We start from the raw sequence: 18,225 nt of genomic DNA, 5'->3' as shown, positions 1-18,225 counted from the left end.
TTTCAGAATAGTCAATCTCACAAAGATTCACCGCCAGATTTAAGAATCTAAACCTTCCACCTGCCTGATTGATCCTCTCCCAACAGTCTTAGTAAAGGCTTGTCTCCCACCGCCATTCTGCACTCCTCCCTTAATACCGGACATGTTCCATCAGCCTTCAAGACAGCTGCTGTTCCTGTACACTATGCCAGCAAATTGGTTATGGCGCTCCATGTATTCTTTGCCTGCCAGTATCTTGCACCCTGCTGTGAGGTGCTGGATTGTTTCAGGGGCTCCTTTGCATAGTCTGCACCTGGGATCCTGCCTGGTCTGGTAGATCTGGGATCCTGCCTGGTCTGGTAGACCTGGGATCCTGCCTGGTCTGGTAGACCTGGGATCCTGCCTGGTCTGGTAGACCTGGGATCCTGCCTGGTCTGGTAGATCTGGGATCCTGCCTGGTCTGGTAGACCTGGGATCCTGCCTGGTCTGGTAGACCTGGGATCCTGCCTGGTCTGGTAGACCTGGGATCCTGCCTGGTCTGGTAGACCTGGGATCCTGCCTGGTCTGGTAGACCTGGGATCCTGCCTGGTCTGGTAGATCTGGGATCCTGCCTGGTCTGGTAGATCTGGGATCCTGCCTGGTCTGGTAGACCTGGGATCCTGCCTGGTCTGGTAGACCTGGGATCCTGCCTGGTCTGGTAGACCTGGGATCCTGCCTGGTCTGGTAGATCAGGACCTGCTCCTGTGCTGCCATGATTAGTGCCTCTGTGCTGTCCTTCAGTCCAGCCCTCTCCAGCCATTGATATGACTTGTTTATATCGGCCACTTCGGTGATCTTCTGGTGGTACATCCCATGCAGGAGCTTTTCCTCCCATGATGGTTCTTCCATCTCGTGTTCCTCCAGACTCCATTGTCTGAGACATTCACTAAGTGCTTCATCCCTCGGTGCCCTCTTCCTGATGTGTTACGACCCAGACTCTGCTAGGGCAATTGAGCCGCACAAAAGAAAAACCTGTGGCCAGGTGTACATGTGGACCAAGACAGATTTATTGTCCAAGGAGGAAGACAAGGCAAGAATAGGCCAGGAATGGCCTCAAAATAGCCAAACCAAAAGCAAAACAAGCCCGTAAAGTGGTTATCCAACAAAATACAGCATTGGTTTAACTATTCCAAAACAAAAACTAACAGACATAACAGGACTGGATTTTATACAAAGTCAAAAAGTTTTTCCAGAACTACAACAGGTTAGAGCCACAACACAGGCAGAGGGCAGACCACTACTGAGCCAGTGGTAGCCGTTGAATGAAAGACTCCTGGTGTCTTTTAAGTCTTGGTGATTAGTGGAGTCAGCTGAGTCCGGAGTTCCAATTATCCAGTGGGCAGGGTGGAGATGAGCAGGTGACATGAAGGACCAATCCCAGCCAGGAGGCAGCAATCAGAGTTGTGTTTGAGCAGGAATCCCAGCTGAAGGTTCAGAATTAGTAAACTGAAAAACAATACAGGCAGCCGTAACATGATGTATTTGTGGAGCTTGGATGTTTCATCTTGGATAGTGGCCATTTTTATGAGCACCTCAATGAGGGTGGCATGAGGGCCCGACGTCCACAGGTGGGGGTTGTGCTTCCAGCCCAACACCGTGCAGGACGTTTGGCGTTTGCCAGAGGACACCAAGATTGGTAAATTCTCCACTGGCGCCCTGAGCTCTTCACAGATGGAAGCAGGTTCACACTGAGCACATGTGGCAGACGTGACAGAGTCTGGAGACGCCGTGGAGAACGTTCTGCTGCCTGCAACATCCTCCAGCAGGACCGGTTTGGCAGTGGGTCAGTAATGGTGTGGGGGGGCATTTCTTTGGAGGGCAGCACAGCCCTCCATGTGCTCGCCAGAGGTAGCCTGACTGCCATTAGGTACCGAGATGAGATCCTCAGACCCCTTGTGGGACCATATGCTGGTGCGGTTGGCCCTGGGTTCCTCCTAATGCAAGACAATGCTAGACCTCATGTGGCTGGAGTGTGTCAGCAGTTCCTGCAACACCAAGGCATTGATGTTATGGACCGGCCGGCCCGTTCCCCAGACCTGGATCCAGCTGAGCACATCTGGGACATCATGTCTCGCTCCATCCACCAACGCCAAGTTGCACCACAGACTGTCCAGGAGTTGGCGGATGCTTTAGTCCAGGTCTGGGAGGAGATCCCTCAGGAGAACATCCACCGCCTCATCAGGAGCATGCCCAGGCGTTGTAGGGAGGTCATACAGGCACGCGGAGGCCACACACACTACTGAGCCTCATTCTGACTTGTTTAAAGGACATTACATCAAAGTTGGATCAGCCTGTAGTGTGTTTATCCACTTTCATTTGGAGTAGAACTCCAAATCCAGACCTCCATGGGTTGATATGTTTTATTTTTATTGATAATTTTTGTGATTTTGAACATTCAGCTATGGAAAGAACAAAGTATTTAATCAGAAATATTCCATTCATTCAGATCTACGTGTTAGTGTTCCCTTTAGTTTTTTGAGCAGTGTATATGTGTATATATGCATATGTATGTATGTATGTATGTATGTGTGTGTATGTATATATATGTATGTATGTGAAAGAATGGTGTGCTTGTGTTTCAGGCCCTCAGAGAGGGGAAACGCTGTGTCACTGCTCATTGGCTCAACACTGTACTGAAGAGAAAGAGGATGTTGCCTCCTCATCGGACACTACATCTGCCCTTCGCTTTCCCTCCTGGAGCCAAGCCCTGTTCTCAGCATGTAGGTCCACCTTCCACACAAACACACAAACACTGCATCATCTGTAAAAATCTTTATATTTGTGTGAAAAAACTCAGCGCCTGTGTGGTCCTAGCATTAGCTGAAATGTGTTAGCCTGCAGTATTAGTGATAGCTGTTAATGTTGTAGTCCTCTGTATTAAGCTTGTTACATCCTACATGAAACGCAAGAACTGAGTTCTTGTTCTCCAAGCTGTAACAAAAAAATAACTTCTTTTCCATCAGTTCCATCCATCCAGCGGGGAGGAGTCACCGTGGGGGGCGTGTCTGCTTTTATGGGCGATGAACCCGGTTGTTACGTCATCCTGGTGTCACCTGGTGCTGGAGGCGGCGGGGTGGGGCGTGCACGCGGCTAGGCGGGCGGCGGGGTGGTGCGTGCACGCGGCTAGGCGGGCGGCGGGGTGGTGCGTGCACGCGGCTAGGCGGGCGGCGGGGTGGGGCGTGCACGCGGCTAGGCGGGCGGCGGAGGCGGCGGGGTGGGGCGTGCACGCGGCTAGGCGGGCGGCGGAGGCGGCGGGGTGGGGCGTGCACGCGGCTAGGCGGGCGGCGGGGTGGGGCGTGCACGCGGCTAGGCGGGCGGCGGAGGCGGCGGGGTGGGGCGTGCACGCGGTGGGTCCGCTTCTTTTTTAAATTCTGCTCCAGATATGTTTTTTCCCCCGTATTTGAGGCAAAGCATTAAATGTAATCAGTTATTTATTGGGTTCAATGCACCCAAAGTGCTTTATCCTTTAATCAGTTATGCATATCCTCCATATTATTACACTGGTGATGGTGATTTATCAGTCCACCAGTCTGCCCTTGGAGTTCAGGCAACACCACGCAAGGCCACACCGATCAGGATGAAGCTGTCGTCAGACCACCCACTACTGTTCTCTTGTTTTCAGAAATGTGTTCCTTCTTACGCTGTGTGACAAAAGATTTTAGCAGAATAATTGCTAGGCCTGGCACGCTAACAAATTCTGCCATGTGATTAATTGTCTCAGAAATTATTGCGATAGTTGATTATCTTGCGTTAAGCGATTATTGTTGTCATTTTGAGACCATTTTCAGCCAAAATAAGAGTAATGCTGGAATAATGCAGGTATACCGTTCAGAGATCAACATAGTTTAGTTTCTACAGAACAGTTAGCTGGATGTGCAGACGAGACTCCTCCAGTCCCCCGTCTGCTGAAACACATCAGGATTTCTCCTGCGGTTTTGGCAACGTGGTGATCTGGAACATCTGGTCTCTAAACACCAGGTAACACACTTACATGGTCTCTGCTCATACAAGGGGACATGTTTGGACTGGACCAGAGGTGGAGTGGTAAAATGTCGTTTTTCATGTCGTTGTAAAGTTGTGGACATGCCGTTTATAACATGAATGTTACAAACGACATGTGATTCAGACTGGCTGTGAAATGTTTGCAACATTATTCAAAACGGCGTCTTTTTAACAATATGAAAGGACCCAGTGGTTTTACCAACCACGCTGTCTGGGAGCACGCCATGGTGTCCTGTCCTGCTTGTATTTATCAGCCGGTTAAACACCGCAGGGATGTGGACTGTCGGGAAGATGGAGCTAGCCTGTCTGTTCAGGTCTTTTTTCCCAACTGCAGGTGGTTGTGTTTGTCAGATAGGAGCTTGTTGTGTTGCTGTTTTTAGTTAATATTGTCTTTAAAAAATGCGGCAGAAAAAAGAAAGACAAGAAAAAAAATAATTGCGTCTGTCAAACTTATTGCTCACATTTTTATCATGACAGGCCTAGTAATTGCTACTGGGAGGTCTGGAAACAAGTTTCCCAGCCAAAAGCGAGGTTTGACAGATCCAATATAAACTCAGTCTCTGTCTGATCATTTAACTTCAGATTCATGCAAAAACAAACCCTGTTTTTGCAATGAAGACATAATAATCTTCACAGAAGTAGAGCACAGCAGCTCAGAAAGACTTTGGTTTGATGTTGGATGATCAGACTTGTGTTTTTAGGCATGGTGATTTTGTCCTCTGAGCAGTTGTTTGTTCTCAGATCGTGTCTGTGACAGGCTTCGTGGATGCTGACAGAGACGACCTGAAGCTGATGGCGTATCTGGCTGGTGCCAGGTACACCGGATACCTGTGTCGAAGCAACACTGTCCTCATCTGTAGAGAGTAAGCAGTCTGACAGTCCGAGCAAGCAGAGCAACATGAAATGTGTTCCAGTCGGAGCTGAAGTTCTGATTTCCTGGCTCTTCCTCAGACCGAGTGGGCTGAAGTATGAGAAGGCCAAGGAGTGGAAGATCCCCTGTGTGAATGCCCAGTGGCTCTGTGACATTCTGCTTGGAAACTTTGAAGCTCTGCGACAGATCCAGCACAGCCGATACTCCATCTATACTCACCCTGAACCACTGCTGCCCAATCCACAGCTGGTCCAGAACCTGCTCGGTACGTCCAGCAGAACTGAAACTGCCACAGTGAATCTCTAACTCTGTGTTCTGGTTCTGATCTGGTTCTGCTTCCCTCTGCAGCTGCTTGGAGGACTCCAGTGAAAGTTACTCCTGAAGCTGTGGCGGTGAGTTCTGTTAGAAGTCTTAGGAAGGACCTGGAATCCTGATGAAAATCAAGGTTTAAAGTTCTCCTCCAGAAATCTGCTTTAAATACTGAACATGTTTCCATGGTGTGAAAAATCCTGACAGGATTGATGACAAACTGATCTGGAGACCAAATATAAAACAAAGATAATCTAATATTGATCTCAATATTACAACTACAAATCTTGTTAATTCAACTTTATATACTTTGTACCGTTTCTTCATACTTCCATACCTGGCCTGTTGGGGAAGCACAAACAAAACCAATATAGAGCCAATATACATTATCCATAAAAAAGCAATAAAAGACAAACCAACCTGAAAGCTCTCAAATTCAGAGATCAAGTCCATTTTACATCAGACCATTCATGTCATCAGTAATCCATCAAAAAGTACCACAAAGTATCCAGAGGTTGTTTCAAATGAGGGAAAGTTCGTATCAGCTGTGAGGTGGAAGCATGCTAACAGCATGCTAACAGCATGCTAACAGCATGCTAACAGCAGATAAAGTAAGAACACAAACTAGATCCCGTTGTACTACAACTACTGGAGTTCGGTTGTGAAATATGAAATTATGTCCTACTCTTATTAAATTGAAAAATATTTACTATTTGTGTGTACTGCATGTATGCACACACACGTGTGTGTTGGGGCAAGCACATATGTACATGTACATATATGTATGTATATATGTATGTGTGTGTGTGTGTGTGTGTGTGTGTGTAAATATATATATATATATATATATATATATATATATAATCAATAGTGTCTAATTAGTTCCTGGAGGTGTCGAGTACTTGTTCGAGGCTTTGCCGTCACTCTTTGGTCCAAAACATCCCAAACCATCTCAAGTGAGTTCAGGTCAAGCGACTGTGGAAGCAGGTCGTCTTATGCAGCTCTCCATCATTCTGTTTCTTGGTCAAACATCCCCGACACAGTCTGGAGGTGTGTTTGGGATCATCATCTGAGTGCCAACCAGATGGGATGGCCTGTCGCTCTGGTCGCCATGCTGGTTAAGTGTTCTTTGGATGTTGACTGATTAATCAACTGTTTCACTAGCAAAGAACCCCCGTACCATACCACGCCTCCTCCTGCATGCTTCACCGTGGGAACCACACATCTAGGAAGCATCTGCTCACCTTTTCTGCATCTCACACAAACATGGCGGGTGGAACTAAAAATCTCAGCTTTAGATTCATCAGACCAGAGCACAGATTTCCACTGATATGAAGTCATTCCTGATGTTTCTTGGCCCAAATTAGTCCCTTATTCTTATTGTTCTTTCTCAGAAGTGGCTTCTTTCCAGCAGTTTGACCATGGAGGCCCAATGTAGGCAGTCTCCTCTGGACAGCTGATGTTGAAATGCAGCACCATCTTGAATTCTGTGATGCATTCCTGTAGACTCTTATCTGAGGTGCAGTTTATTTGCAGTTTCTGAGATTGGTGACTGTGATGAACTTATCCTGACGTAACTCTTGGTCTTCCTGTCCGGAGGAGGTCTTCATGAGAGCCAGTCTCAACATCGTGTTTGATGATCTTTGTAACTACACTAGAGAATACCTGCAGACTTCTTGTAGTTTTCCTGATGGACCGACCAACATGTCTTAAAGTTATGATGAACTGTCATTTCTCTCGACGTAGCTGAGTGGCTCTTGCCATAATATGGATTATAACAGAGATCAGAGTGAAACCACTGTATAGACCTTTGTAGCAACATGCCTCTGCACATCACAACCGACGGTCTCAAACACATTAAGAAGGAAAGAAATAACTCTTGACAAGCTAATCCTGTTAATGACAAACCATTCCAGGTGACTGCCTCATGAAGCTGATGGAGAAAATGTCATGAGTGTCCCAAGCTGTCACCAAAGCTAAAGGTGGTTTACTTTGAAGAATCTAAAATATAAAACATATTCTGGTTTATTTACCACTTTTTGTTTACTACATAGTTCCACATTTGTTCCTTCACAGTGTGGATGTATTTAGTTGTTCTCTGAAATGAAGAAAACAAAAAAAAAAAAAAAAACACTGAGTGAGGAGGTGTGTCCAAACTTTTGACTGGTACTATACACGTGTGTGTGTGTGTGTGTGTGTACATGGAATTTGATTTGTTTTGGTCGAGCTAAATATGTGGGTTATCATGGATGAACTCACTAATGTGTGACAGCTGCTATGTAGACCAGGCCAACTTCGGGCCGACTGGCACATGTTAAGCTTGTTTACAATTCAGAGAAATTATATTAATAAACCTTTTTACTGGCTTACTTTCCCTGCAATTCTGGTGTTCCCCAGTAGATGGCGCACTCCAGATACATTTCCAACGCAGCCTGTTACGTTTGTGTTTCACTCTTTGACCCCTCAGTGAAGAAGAGTGGAGCTCAGAAAGGAGGAGTGGACGGAGAATGTTGAGTGTTTAATGAGGAGAGCAGCGATCAGCAGCTGTTTCCCTGAGATGCAAAGTTAAAGCTTCATCATGCAAAGAAGTCGTCGCATGAAGAGGATCCAGAAACACGCCGTCTTCTCTGGACCAAAGCTCATTTAAAATGTTCTGAGTGGAAACCTGGATGAAGATGTGGAATAGTTTGTGGACAGCATGGACGGCGTGTCCTGCAGACTAAAGAGGAGAGGGAGCATCCAGCTTGTTATCAGCCTGCATCTCTGATGGGATGGGGTTGCATTAGTGCCGATGGCGTGGGCAGCTTCCACATCTGCCTTCCTGCAGGTCACATGTTCTCCGTGAAGTTGCTTTGACACTGACATGACTTTTATTGCTTGTTTCTTAGAAAATGTGACTGTTGTTTTTTGCAGAACCTCCAGCTGCTCCAGAAACAGAAGATTTCTGATTCCACCAACTCGCCTGCCAACAAGAAGGCCAGGTGAGAGCAGGAAAGGTTTGGTTGCAGTGATCGCCTGAAAAGGTTCTGCAACACAGTAGTGAGGGGTAGCATCACTTTGGCCCAGGCCCGTGTCATGAGTTTATATTTTCTATCATTCTGTCTTGGTTAAAGTTCTCAGACTCTTTATGACTTTTCTTTCTGTGACCATTGGGATTTTTTCTGTCATTGCCTGAAGGACTCCCACAACGTGTGTAGGCTTTGTTTTGCTGGTGGACTGATGTGTGTGCGTGTGCGTGTGCGTGTGCGTGCAGGATGGAGGAGATTCAGTCTTCCAGTAAGAAGCTTCCTCCGGAGTCTACGCCTCGCGTCATGTTTACAGGGTTCGAGCCCATGCAGGTTCAGCAGTACACCAAGGTAAACCTGAAGCGTGAATGCAGCCGGCTGCTGGCAGCGTCTCGGCTTCTCATGGTCTTTGTGGTTCACCTGCAGAGGTTGCTGGCTCTGGGTGGAGAGGTGGCCGACAGCAGTCAGAGGGCCACCCACCTGCTGGCCACTAAAGTGACTCGAACAGTCAAGTTCATGACAGCCATGTCTCTGGTGAAGCACATCATCAGCCCGGAGTGGCTCGAGGAGAGCTGGAGGAAGCAGAAGTTTGTTGGTATGTATGCAGTTTGTTGATGTTCACTCTTCATCAGACGGTGTTTATCCACACTGTTGTTGGTGATGCGTTGCAGACGAGCAGAGCTACACGCTGAGGGATGCCGAGGCGGAGGTGTTGTTCAGCTTCAGCCTGGAGGAGTCCCTGAAGAGAGCTCACGCTGCACCACTGTTCAAGGTCTGATGGAAGCCTGGCTTCTCCATGAGCCAAGCACCAAGTTGAAAGCTAATATCAGATGAATACTGAAGGGATTAAACTTATCCTAGCAGAACCTTTTTAGCATCATTATTTGGTACATTTGATCAACATTTTTCTGAACCTCAGAACAAACCCGCCTCCATGTCGACGACTTCTCGCTCTCTTTCAGCCAGTTGCTTAGACAAACGTTGACATGTTCAGCGCTCTGTGTCGTTACGATGTGAGAAAAGCCTCTGGCACGGCACGGGACGGCCGCGGCTGGTTAGGTACTGGACTGGACCGCCACTGCCATTCTGTCTCACTGATGGCGGTTTCTGCTGGGTGCAAACTCGGAGCCCCGTTACAGAGATTCTTCATCTGGATCAGTCTGAAGACGATGTTAGACAAGGAGGCGCTCTGCTGCCGGTGTCTGTTCCTGCAGCAGGGCCTCAAGGCGGTCCAAACGCTTGCAAGACACTTTCAATCTTTAGAGTGGGTCAGACGCAGTGGAACTACATGCTGGGATAATTCCTGAGGAAAGGCTTGGTGAATTTCACCATGTAGGCTGAGTCTTCATCAGAGAGAGGTGCAGGTGGCAGAGAGCAGGTAAAACCACATGAGAACAGGAGCTCCGTCACAAATCAACTACAGTAGTTTTTACAGAAACAGGAGGAATGAATCCAGTATAAATAATCTTTTATTTCCCTGCACGGCTCAGGACTCGGCCTGCTTTAGGAGTTTTACCAGTTCTGATGGAGTCAACATGACTAGCTTGTGTTTGTCTAAAGCAGCAGCAGCTTCTTGGTGTTTCGTAGACGAGAGATCACATGATGTGGAAACATCCTGTCCTCTCTCTCTGGCCCAGTCCTCCTTTCTCCAGGTGCTCCTCTGTAGGAGCTGGGCTTTGCTAAGGCACCATTAGACCCAGTTAGACATGAGCAACACAAGGCTTGTGTTGGAATGGGAGGAGTCTTGCTGCATGATGGTCCGTGCACGTCTGTTCCAGTTGTGGGGACTTTTTGTTGAGTTTCTCGTTCTGCAGCCAGAGAGAGAAGCTCTTCTCAGCATAGTGTCGGCGTTTGTCTTCTGCACAGTCAGGGCAAAAGACGGTAGACGCCACGTCCCGTCTGAGACATCAGCAACGTGACATAGAATGGCTAACAGAGATCCCAGTCAGAGCCACAAAGTCAGCCTTCTGCCGTGCATCCAGTTCAGCCTGTTTTCCAGGGTCATAAAGCTGTAGAAACGTGCCTGAAGGGGTCTTTCTGCTCGGCCGTCTAAACGTTAGCTCGCATGTCGCTGACCGTAGCACATCTTCATGTCTTCCACCACTGGCGGTGGTCCACAGTCCTCAGCAATCCATGTTGAGAGTGAATTTGTGAGCTTTTCTGACGCTGACTTTCTTTTTGGTCCTGAAGCCGGTCATTTCATCAAGTCATGGCTGCCAACACCGCTAGCTAATCCCGCTTTAAACTGCTGAAAAACCACTTCATTCCTAATGCTAATTTCTATTTAGAATTAAACTTAATTCCAATGTAAGTGTCTGGTTTATTTGCATTTTAATTCCAAACTATTTAATTCCTCTGTCGTGTAAACCTTCATCCCGCTCTAAGTTAATTCCAGTCGTTCTGAGCATGCTCGTTACCTCGTCCTGTCCCGACGACGCGCCTTGTTCTTCCCCCTGTCTTTCTTCTCCTTCTCAGTTGCTGCAGAAAGTCAAGTAGTATGCTGGTGTTGAGCTGCTACTTCACATTTACAATAAAAATAGCAGTGAAACTGGAACTTATTATGTAGTTTTTATAAGTTACGACAGTTATGAAAAGTTGAGAAGCAGGGAGCCAACTTTGTTTATTTCCGGAATACGTCATCCATCACGTGCACCCTCTGTCCAATCAGAACCCTTCCCAACCCGCCGCTCTAAAGAGGAGGACCTGTTTCACGTAAACCTTCATTCGGAATTATTTTCATGTGAACTCGTCGGAGAATTTTAACTCTGAATGATTAAATTCTGAATTAAAAAAAGCCCGTGACTGTTGCCAGTGTAACGTTGGTCCAGATTCTGTAATCAGCTGCTGGATCAGATGGAAAACAAAAGACCAGAACAGTGAATATTTTCTAAAGATACCTCTGAGATGTTATGCAGCTGTGAGCTGCTTCTCATGGATGTTTGGTCTGTGTCTCGTGTGATGAAGGGGAAGTACTTCTACCTGACTCCAGGAATCTGCCCCAGCCTCAGTACCATGAAGGCCATTCTGGAGAGCGCTGGAGGGAAGCTGCTGGCCAAGCAGCCACCCTACAGGAAGATCATGGAGCACAAGCAGAACAAGGTCTGTCCGTCCATCCATCCCTACATGCATCAATATGTCTAATATTCCAGGTGTCTCCAGCTCTGGTCCTGCATGTTTTAATGTGCTGCACACCTGGCCCAATCAATGGTTTATTAACAGGCAGCTGCAGAAGATGACAAGTTGTTGGACAACCTTCTCATTTGACGAAGTGTGAAACCTGCAGAGTGGAGGACCAGAGCTGGAGACCCCAATCCATCCATCCATTCATTTCTGACTTCTTTTTCTGTTTCAGAACCTTCCAGAGATTATTTTAATTTCCTGTGACAATGACCTCCACCTTTGTCGGGAATACTTCCAGAAAAACATTGGTAACACGCGCACACACACTCAAACACACACAGTACTGATGGATAATTGGTGTAATCTGAAGGGTCTAAACATGTGATGTTTCGTCTCTTATGTGCAGACGTCCACAATGCTGAGTTCATCCTAACTGGAGTCCTGACCCAGAAGCTGGATTATGACTCATATCCTTTCACTGCGTCATCAGGAACAACATCAGGGTCATGAAACCTAAACATAGCTGGTTGGGAAGATGGCTGGCAGTCAGTGAGGAAACCGGGTAACATGAGCTGGACTTCTATCATGCTGATTTAATCATTCAACACACCCATAACCTGCCTTATGTATTCAAATCAGAAGACCTGCACACATGTACCTGGAAGTGTTGACATAGAACACAGCGAGGGGTATGTTAAATAGTGCAGAAAGTTGGCCATTTTAGCCTTACAGTTGATCACCTATCCCACATAATTAGACCATGAAAATTCCCTTACAGCACTTTACATGTTTTCATAAAAAATTATGTCAGATTTTGTTTGTGGACATGGTGTCACCTCCAATTTTGGTGCTTCACCATGAAAAGTAAAATTTCCAACAGTGACACACCAAATTCCACACTCCACCACTGTCAATATTAGCTAGGAAGTACTGGGCTTTGCACTTTTGTGTCCTGCTTCTCAGTGATTGATCATACTTTATTATTTTTAATTTCCCAAATAAGATAAATTCCAAATCAACATGTAATCATTAGTTCAATATTCCAGTTATTTTGTATACTAACACAAAAACAAATACCTTTTCGTGCCACCTGCTGGTTCCACACCGCTATAATATAACTGGAAAAATACCAGAATTTCTGCATCTGCATACAGTGGAAAACCAGTTGAAACTGATGAAATGTAGCCAAAGCATCAAATATCACGTTTATTCTAAAAGAAATGGTGATCGTACACAACAGATCATTTTAAACTAGAATGACTGATTTAAAAAAGTGTTTTTAATGGAAGTGAGTGGGACTATTTTGGGCACTAAAAATATTGATATTACACAAAAACGAAATTCAATCAAATTGTAGCAACTGATCTTTTAACTTATCTAATTCTCCAATCACCACCAAAGGCCATCTTTCTGATATTTCTATTGTATGGAAAATAATTGTGTATATACACATATATACACACACACACACAGCTCCAAAAAATAAAGGGAACACAAAAGTAAAGTACACTAAAGATGTAAATGAATGAAATATTTTTATGAAATACTTTGCGCCAGTGGAGAATTTACCAATCTTGGTGTTCTCTGGCAAATGCCAAACGTCCTGCACGGTGTTGGGCTGGAAGCACAACCCCCACCTGTGGACGTCGGGCCCTCATACCACCCTCATGGAGTCTGTTTCTGACTGTTGGAGCAGACACATGTACATTTGTGTCCTGCTGGAGCTCATTCTGCAGGGCTCTGGCAGTGCTCCTCCTGTTCCTCCTTGCACAAAGAAGGAGGTAGCGGTCCTGCTGCTGGGTTGTTGCCCTCCCACGGCCTCCTCCACGTCTCCTGATGTACTGGCCTGTCTCCTGGTAGCGCCTCCATGCTCTGGACGCTATGCTGACAGACACAGCAAACCTTCTTGCCACAGCTGGCATTGATGTGCCATCCTGGATGAGCTGCACTACCTGAGCCACTTGTGTGGGTTGTAGACTCCGTCTCATGCAACCACTAGAGTGAAAGCACCGCCAGCATTCAGACCAAAACATCAGCCAGAAAGCATCGGAACTGAGAAGTGGTCTGTGGTCTCCACCTGCAGAACCACTCCTTTATTGGGTGTGTCTTGCCAGTTGCCTATAATTTCCACCTGTTGTCTATTCCATTTGCACAACAGCAGGTGGAACTGATTGTCAATCAGTGTTGCTTCCTAAGTGGACAGTTCCATTTCACAGAAGTCTGGCTGACTTGGAGTTACAGAGTGTTGTTTAGGTGTTCCCTTTAGTTTTCGAGCAGTGTATATATATATATATATATATATATATATATATATATATATATATATGAAATCTTTTTCTTAAATAAGGTGAACAATGTTACTTGTCTCCACAGACTAGAGATAAAAGGGAAAAAAAATGTTTTTCTTGGACTAAGATTTTGTTTCATTGGTGGAAGTTTCTTTTTTTTTTTTTAGTCTTCACAGTTGACGGCAAATTTCCTCAACAATCACACATATAAGTTCACCTGAAGAAGAGGACATAGATGATGTGTCCAGCCCAGCCATTGACATTTTTCTGTTTTCAGTCATTTTGTAGTTTTGTTACCTGTTGCAGAAGAAAATAAACGGATGTTATTTTTGTGAAACAATTTGATTAAAATTATGGAAAATAAACCTTTTTCTTGTTGCTTAAATAAAAGGTGTAAAGATTTGAGTGTTGCTTATATCTATTCGAGTCATCAGGCTTAAAATTGATCCAGAATGTCGGACAGTAAAACAGCAGATATTTAAAGATGATCTGAGCTTGGTCCCCAGGTCAAACACTAATGCTGTGACATAGCAACTTGTCTGCTTAACTTCTAAAAGCTTTCCTGAAGTTCTTTCCTCCCAGGTTGACAGAGAATTCCTGATAGAATTGATTTAATTAACCATTAATGAGGGTCTGGGGTAGTTACTGCTTAACTTCTTATTGTTGGCTGTCAGACAGATAGCTTGCAGCCAGGGAGGCTGCTGGGTGGAAAGGGGCGTATGGCGCTGCCTGCGGTGCTGCCCTCAAAAAATACCTCAGACTGAATTAGATGCAGTCTGAGCCAAGGTCATGTGCTAAATATTCCAGGTGTGACTGCTGCTGAAGGTTTTCCAAGGCAAAACATTTAAATCTACAATCAGAGTGACATCTTCCTCCAAATGAAGTCACATAGCATGCTGCTGTATGTACAAACCCAAAATGTACAGCGTGGCATCTGAAACGAGAACGTTAAGAAAATGTACAAACAAGTTTTCAAACCAGCAGAGAAACAAGAAAAACTGGTGTTCTGTGGAAACCTGCTAACACATTAAAATGAACAAGGTTTGTGTCCACATCTGCTACCTGTCAGAATACTGTGTGCATTTTTTCATCCAATTAACACTTTTGTGTTATCCAAAATAGTTCATTCAAAGATGATTAAGCAACATATTTGTTAATAAAAGATCTTTACCTAAAGAACATAACTAAAAAAAAAAAAGTCACTGGCATTTAAAAACTCACAATGTCTCGGCTGTAAGAATGATCCCATCAAAGTATACATAATTATACAGGTAAAATGACAAATTACTGGATGAAAATATTTACAGATCATGAAAGACTCACTATACTTTAAAGAATTCAAATCATGAATTAGCATACAGATATTTAAAACCCATTTCACAATCTAAAATGTCTCACACCTTCCTGAGCTGCCACCTTACAGTGGTGGAGCCCTTGGTGGGGGTAGGTGGTAGGGTCACCCAGGGAAAACTGGTCTCTATGGGAGGGATCAGACTAAGCAAGGCTCAAAGCCCCCAATGATGGATAAAAACATTAGAAAAAGGTTTCCTTTACCCAGACGTGTCATTGGGGCTCTCCTTTGGGGCACAGAAGCAATCACCTGGTGACTGGTGACCCTGCGGCCAGTTAAAAAAAAAAAAATTGAGTCCTCCTGACTTTGTTTTCAAAAACGAATTCATCCACACTTATCCGCGCTCCTAATCCTATCCAATCAGAAAAACCTTGTTTTACCATGTTGGTTCCACAAAATATGCCTCTGATGTTATATGCATAGTTGGCATAATATAATTGTCCTCAATGGCATCCTTCATTTATGGTCATTTATGTGAAGCAGTATTCAAGCGCATATAAGTGTAGACTTATTTTTAAGCGCATAACTTTTTGTGTGGATGACAGGCAAAATCTGAGAAAAATATCGTTTTGTGAGATACCCTGCTATGTTGTGGACAAGGCCTAAGCTGGAGCTTGAGATCGAGCGGTTCTGAGTAGTTATAATTGGACTCACCTCATCGGATGGCTTAGGTTCTTGAACCAGTGTACTCGAGAAGGACTGGACCCTCTTCCTGTCTGGAGTTGCTCGCAGTGAGAGGCGCCAAGTCCACTACGGTGAACAAGAGGGTAGCCTCCCTCTGCCTTCAGGTGAGGAGACGGGTCCTAACTGCATTTTGTGCACCAAAATACACCAAACAGAGTACCCACTCTTTTTGAGGATATAGTGCCCTGCAACCGGGAGCCACTTCACACTCGGCTGCGAGTGTCGTCCAAGCGAGAGCTGGAGATCACAACCAGATGAAGCCAATGGAACCACATCATCGGCAAAAGCCAGAGTTGACCAAATCCTAAGGCCACAGAACCAGATCCCCTTAACACCTCGCCAATGCCAAGAAATTCTATCCATAAAAATTATTAACCAAATTGATGTTAAAGGGCAGCCTTGGCACAGTCCAACCCTGATTGAAAACAAATTCAACCTACTGCCGGCACTGGACCAAGCTCTGGCACCAGTCATACAGGGACCTGACAGCTCGTACAAGGGGGTCCAGTACCCCATACTCCCCACAGGGGCCCCTGGAGGACATGATCAAATGTCTTCTACAAGTCCACAAAGCACATGTAGACTGGTTGGGTAAACTCCCATGCCCCATATGAACCTGTCCCACTCTTCTGTAACCAGAGGGAAAACCGCACTGCTCCTCCTAAATCTGAGATTTGACTATCGGATGGACCTTCCCCTCAAGAATCCCTCAATAGACCTTAGCAGGGATGGTAAAGGAGTGTGATTCCCCCTGTAGTTGGATCACATCCTCCTTGAAGAGGCGGACCACCAACCCTGTCTGCAAGTTCAGAGGCACTGTCCCAAATGTCCATGCAATGCTGCAGAGAGGACCGCCCCACAGCACCCAGAGCTTTAAGAAACTCCGGGTGGATCACATCCACTCCTGGAGCCTTACCACCAAGGAGCTTTTTAACCTCAGCAACCTCAGCCTCACAGATAGGAGAGTCCACCACTGAGTCCATCAGCTCTGCTTCCTCATCAGAAGACGTGTTGGTAGGATTGAGGAAGTAAGAAAAGAATTCTCTCCACTGACCCACCATGTCCTGAGTTTAGGTCAGCAGCTCCTTCCCCACTGTACCCAGTGTTGATGGAGCACTGCTTCCCCCTCATGTGTTGTCGGATGGTGGACCAGAATATCCTTGAGGCTGTCCAGAAGTCGCTTTCTATGGCATTGCCAAATTTAGCCTATGCTCTAGTTTTTGCCGTGGCGACAACTGAAGCCACATTCTGCTTAGCTTGCTGATATATATCAGCTGCCTCCAGATTCGCACAGGCCAAAAATGCCTAATAGGACTCCTTCAGCTTGACGGCATCCCTCACTGCGGGTGTCTACCAACAAATGCTAGGATTACCACAATGAGAGGCACCAACAACAGCCACAGCTTTGTGGCACCTGTATAAAGTCGTTAACTGCATAAAGACACCTGTCCACCCCATACAATCAGTACGACTCCAACTACTAATATGGCCTGGAGACCAAAGAGCTGTCCAAAGACACCAGAGACAACATTAGACCTCCACAAGACTGGAAAAGGGCTACGGGGCAACTGTCAAGCAGCTTGGTGAAAAAAGATCCACTGTTGGAGCAGTTATTAGAAAGTTGAAGAAGTTAAACATGACTGTCAATCTCCCTCAAACTGGAGCTCCATGCAAGATCTCACCTTGTGGTGTCTCATTGTTCCTAAGAAAGGTGAGGAATCAGCCCAGAACTACACGGGAGGAGCTGGTCAATGACCTGAAAAGAGCTGGGACCACTGTTTCCATTGTTACTGTTGGTAATACACGAATACATCGTGGTTTAAAACCATGCATGGCACAGAAGGTTCCTCTGTTTAAACCAGTACATGAACAGGTCAATCTTAAGTTTGGATGACCTTTTGGATGATCCAGAGGGAGAAAGTCATGTAATCAGATGAGACCAAAAGAGAAGTTTTTGGTCTTTATTCCACTCGCCGTGTTTGGAGAAAGAAGTATGACGAGTACCATCCCAAGAACACCATCCCTACTGTGAAGCATGGGGATGGTAGCATCATGCTTTGGGGGTGTTTTTCTGTACATGGGACAGGACGACTGCATAGTATTAAGGAGAGGATGACCAGGGCTATGTGTTGCCAGATTTTGGGGAACAACCTCCTTCCCTCAGTCAGAGCATTGAAGATGGGTTATGGCTGGGTCTTCCAACATGACAATGACCTGAAGCACACAGCCAGGATCACCATATCAAGCATATCAAGGTTCTGGAGAGGCGAAGCCAGTCTCCAGACCTAAACCCAGAAAAATTTTAGAGGGAGTTCAAATTCTGTGTTTATTAACGACAGCCTAGAAACCTGACTGATCTAGGGAAGACCTGAGGAGTGGGATAAAATCCCCCCTGGAGAGTGTGTAAACCTGGTGGAAAACTACAAAAACCGCCAAAATCCCCCCCTGGAGAGTGTGTAAACCTGGTGGAAAACTACAAAAACCGCCAAAATCCCTCCTGGAGAGTGTGTAAACCTGGTGGAAAACTACAAAAACCGCCAAAATCCCTCCTGGAGAGTGTGTAAACCTGATGGAAAA

General features: G+C 45.8%; 1 protein-coding gene across 1 annotated transcript in view; it reads left to right on the top strand.

Annotated features, from left to right (window-relative positions):
- paxip1 (PAX interacting (with transcription-activation domain) protein 1) overlaps positions 1–13,874 on the top strand; it is a 46,888-nt gene extending 33,014 nt beyond the window's left edge. Inside the window, exons 12-23 of the mRNA XM_079243961.1 lie at positions 2,601–2,738; positions 4,762–4,883; positions 4,972–5,156; positions 5,240–5,283; positions 8,114–8,181; positions 8,454–8,556; positions 8,632–8,800; positions 8,877–8,977; positions 11,170–11,304; positions 11,558–11,633; positions 11,732–11,796; positions 13,823–13,874. Coding sequence (XP_079100087.1) covers positions 2,601–2,738; positions 4,762–4,883; positions 4,972–5,156; positions 5,240–5,283; positions 8,114–8,181; positions 8,454–8,556; positions 8,632–8,800; positions 8,877–8,977; positions 11,170–11,304; positions 11,558–11,633; positions 11,732–11,796; positions 13,823–13,834 — 1,218 coding nt within the window. The 3' untranslated portion in view covers positions 13,835–13,874. The remainder of the gene's footprint in view (positions 1–2,600; positions 2,739–4,761; positions 4,884–4,971; positions 5,157–5,239; positions 5,284–8,113; positions 8,182–8,453; positions 8,557–8,631; positions 8,801–8,876; positions 8,978–11,169; positions 11,305–11,557; positions 11,634–11,731; positions 11,797–13,822) is intronic.
- Positions 13,875–18,225: the final 4,351 nt, after the last annotated feature.

The sequence above is a fragment of the Telmatherina bonti genome, assembly GCF_933228915.1.
Source record: "Telmatherina bonti genome assembly, chromosome: 7".
NCBI classification, from domain to species: domain Eukaryota; kingdom Metazoa; phylum Chordata; class Actinopteri; order Atheriniformes; family Telmatherinidae; genus Telmatherina; species Telmatherina bonti.
The sequence above is the reverse complement of the archived record's forward strand: the minus strand, read 5'-3'. Positions and strand labels throughout refer to the sequence as shown.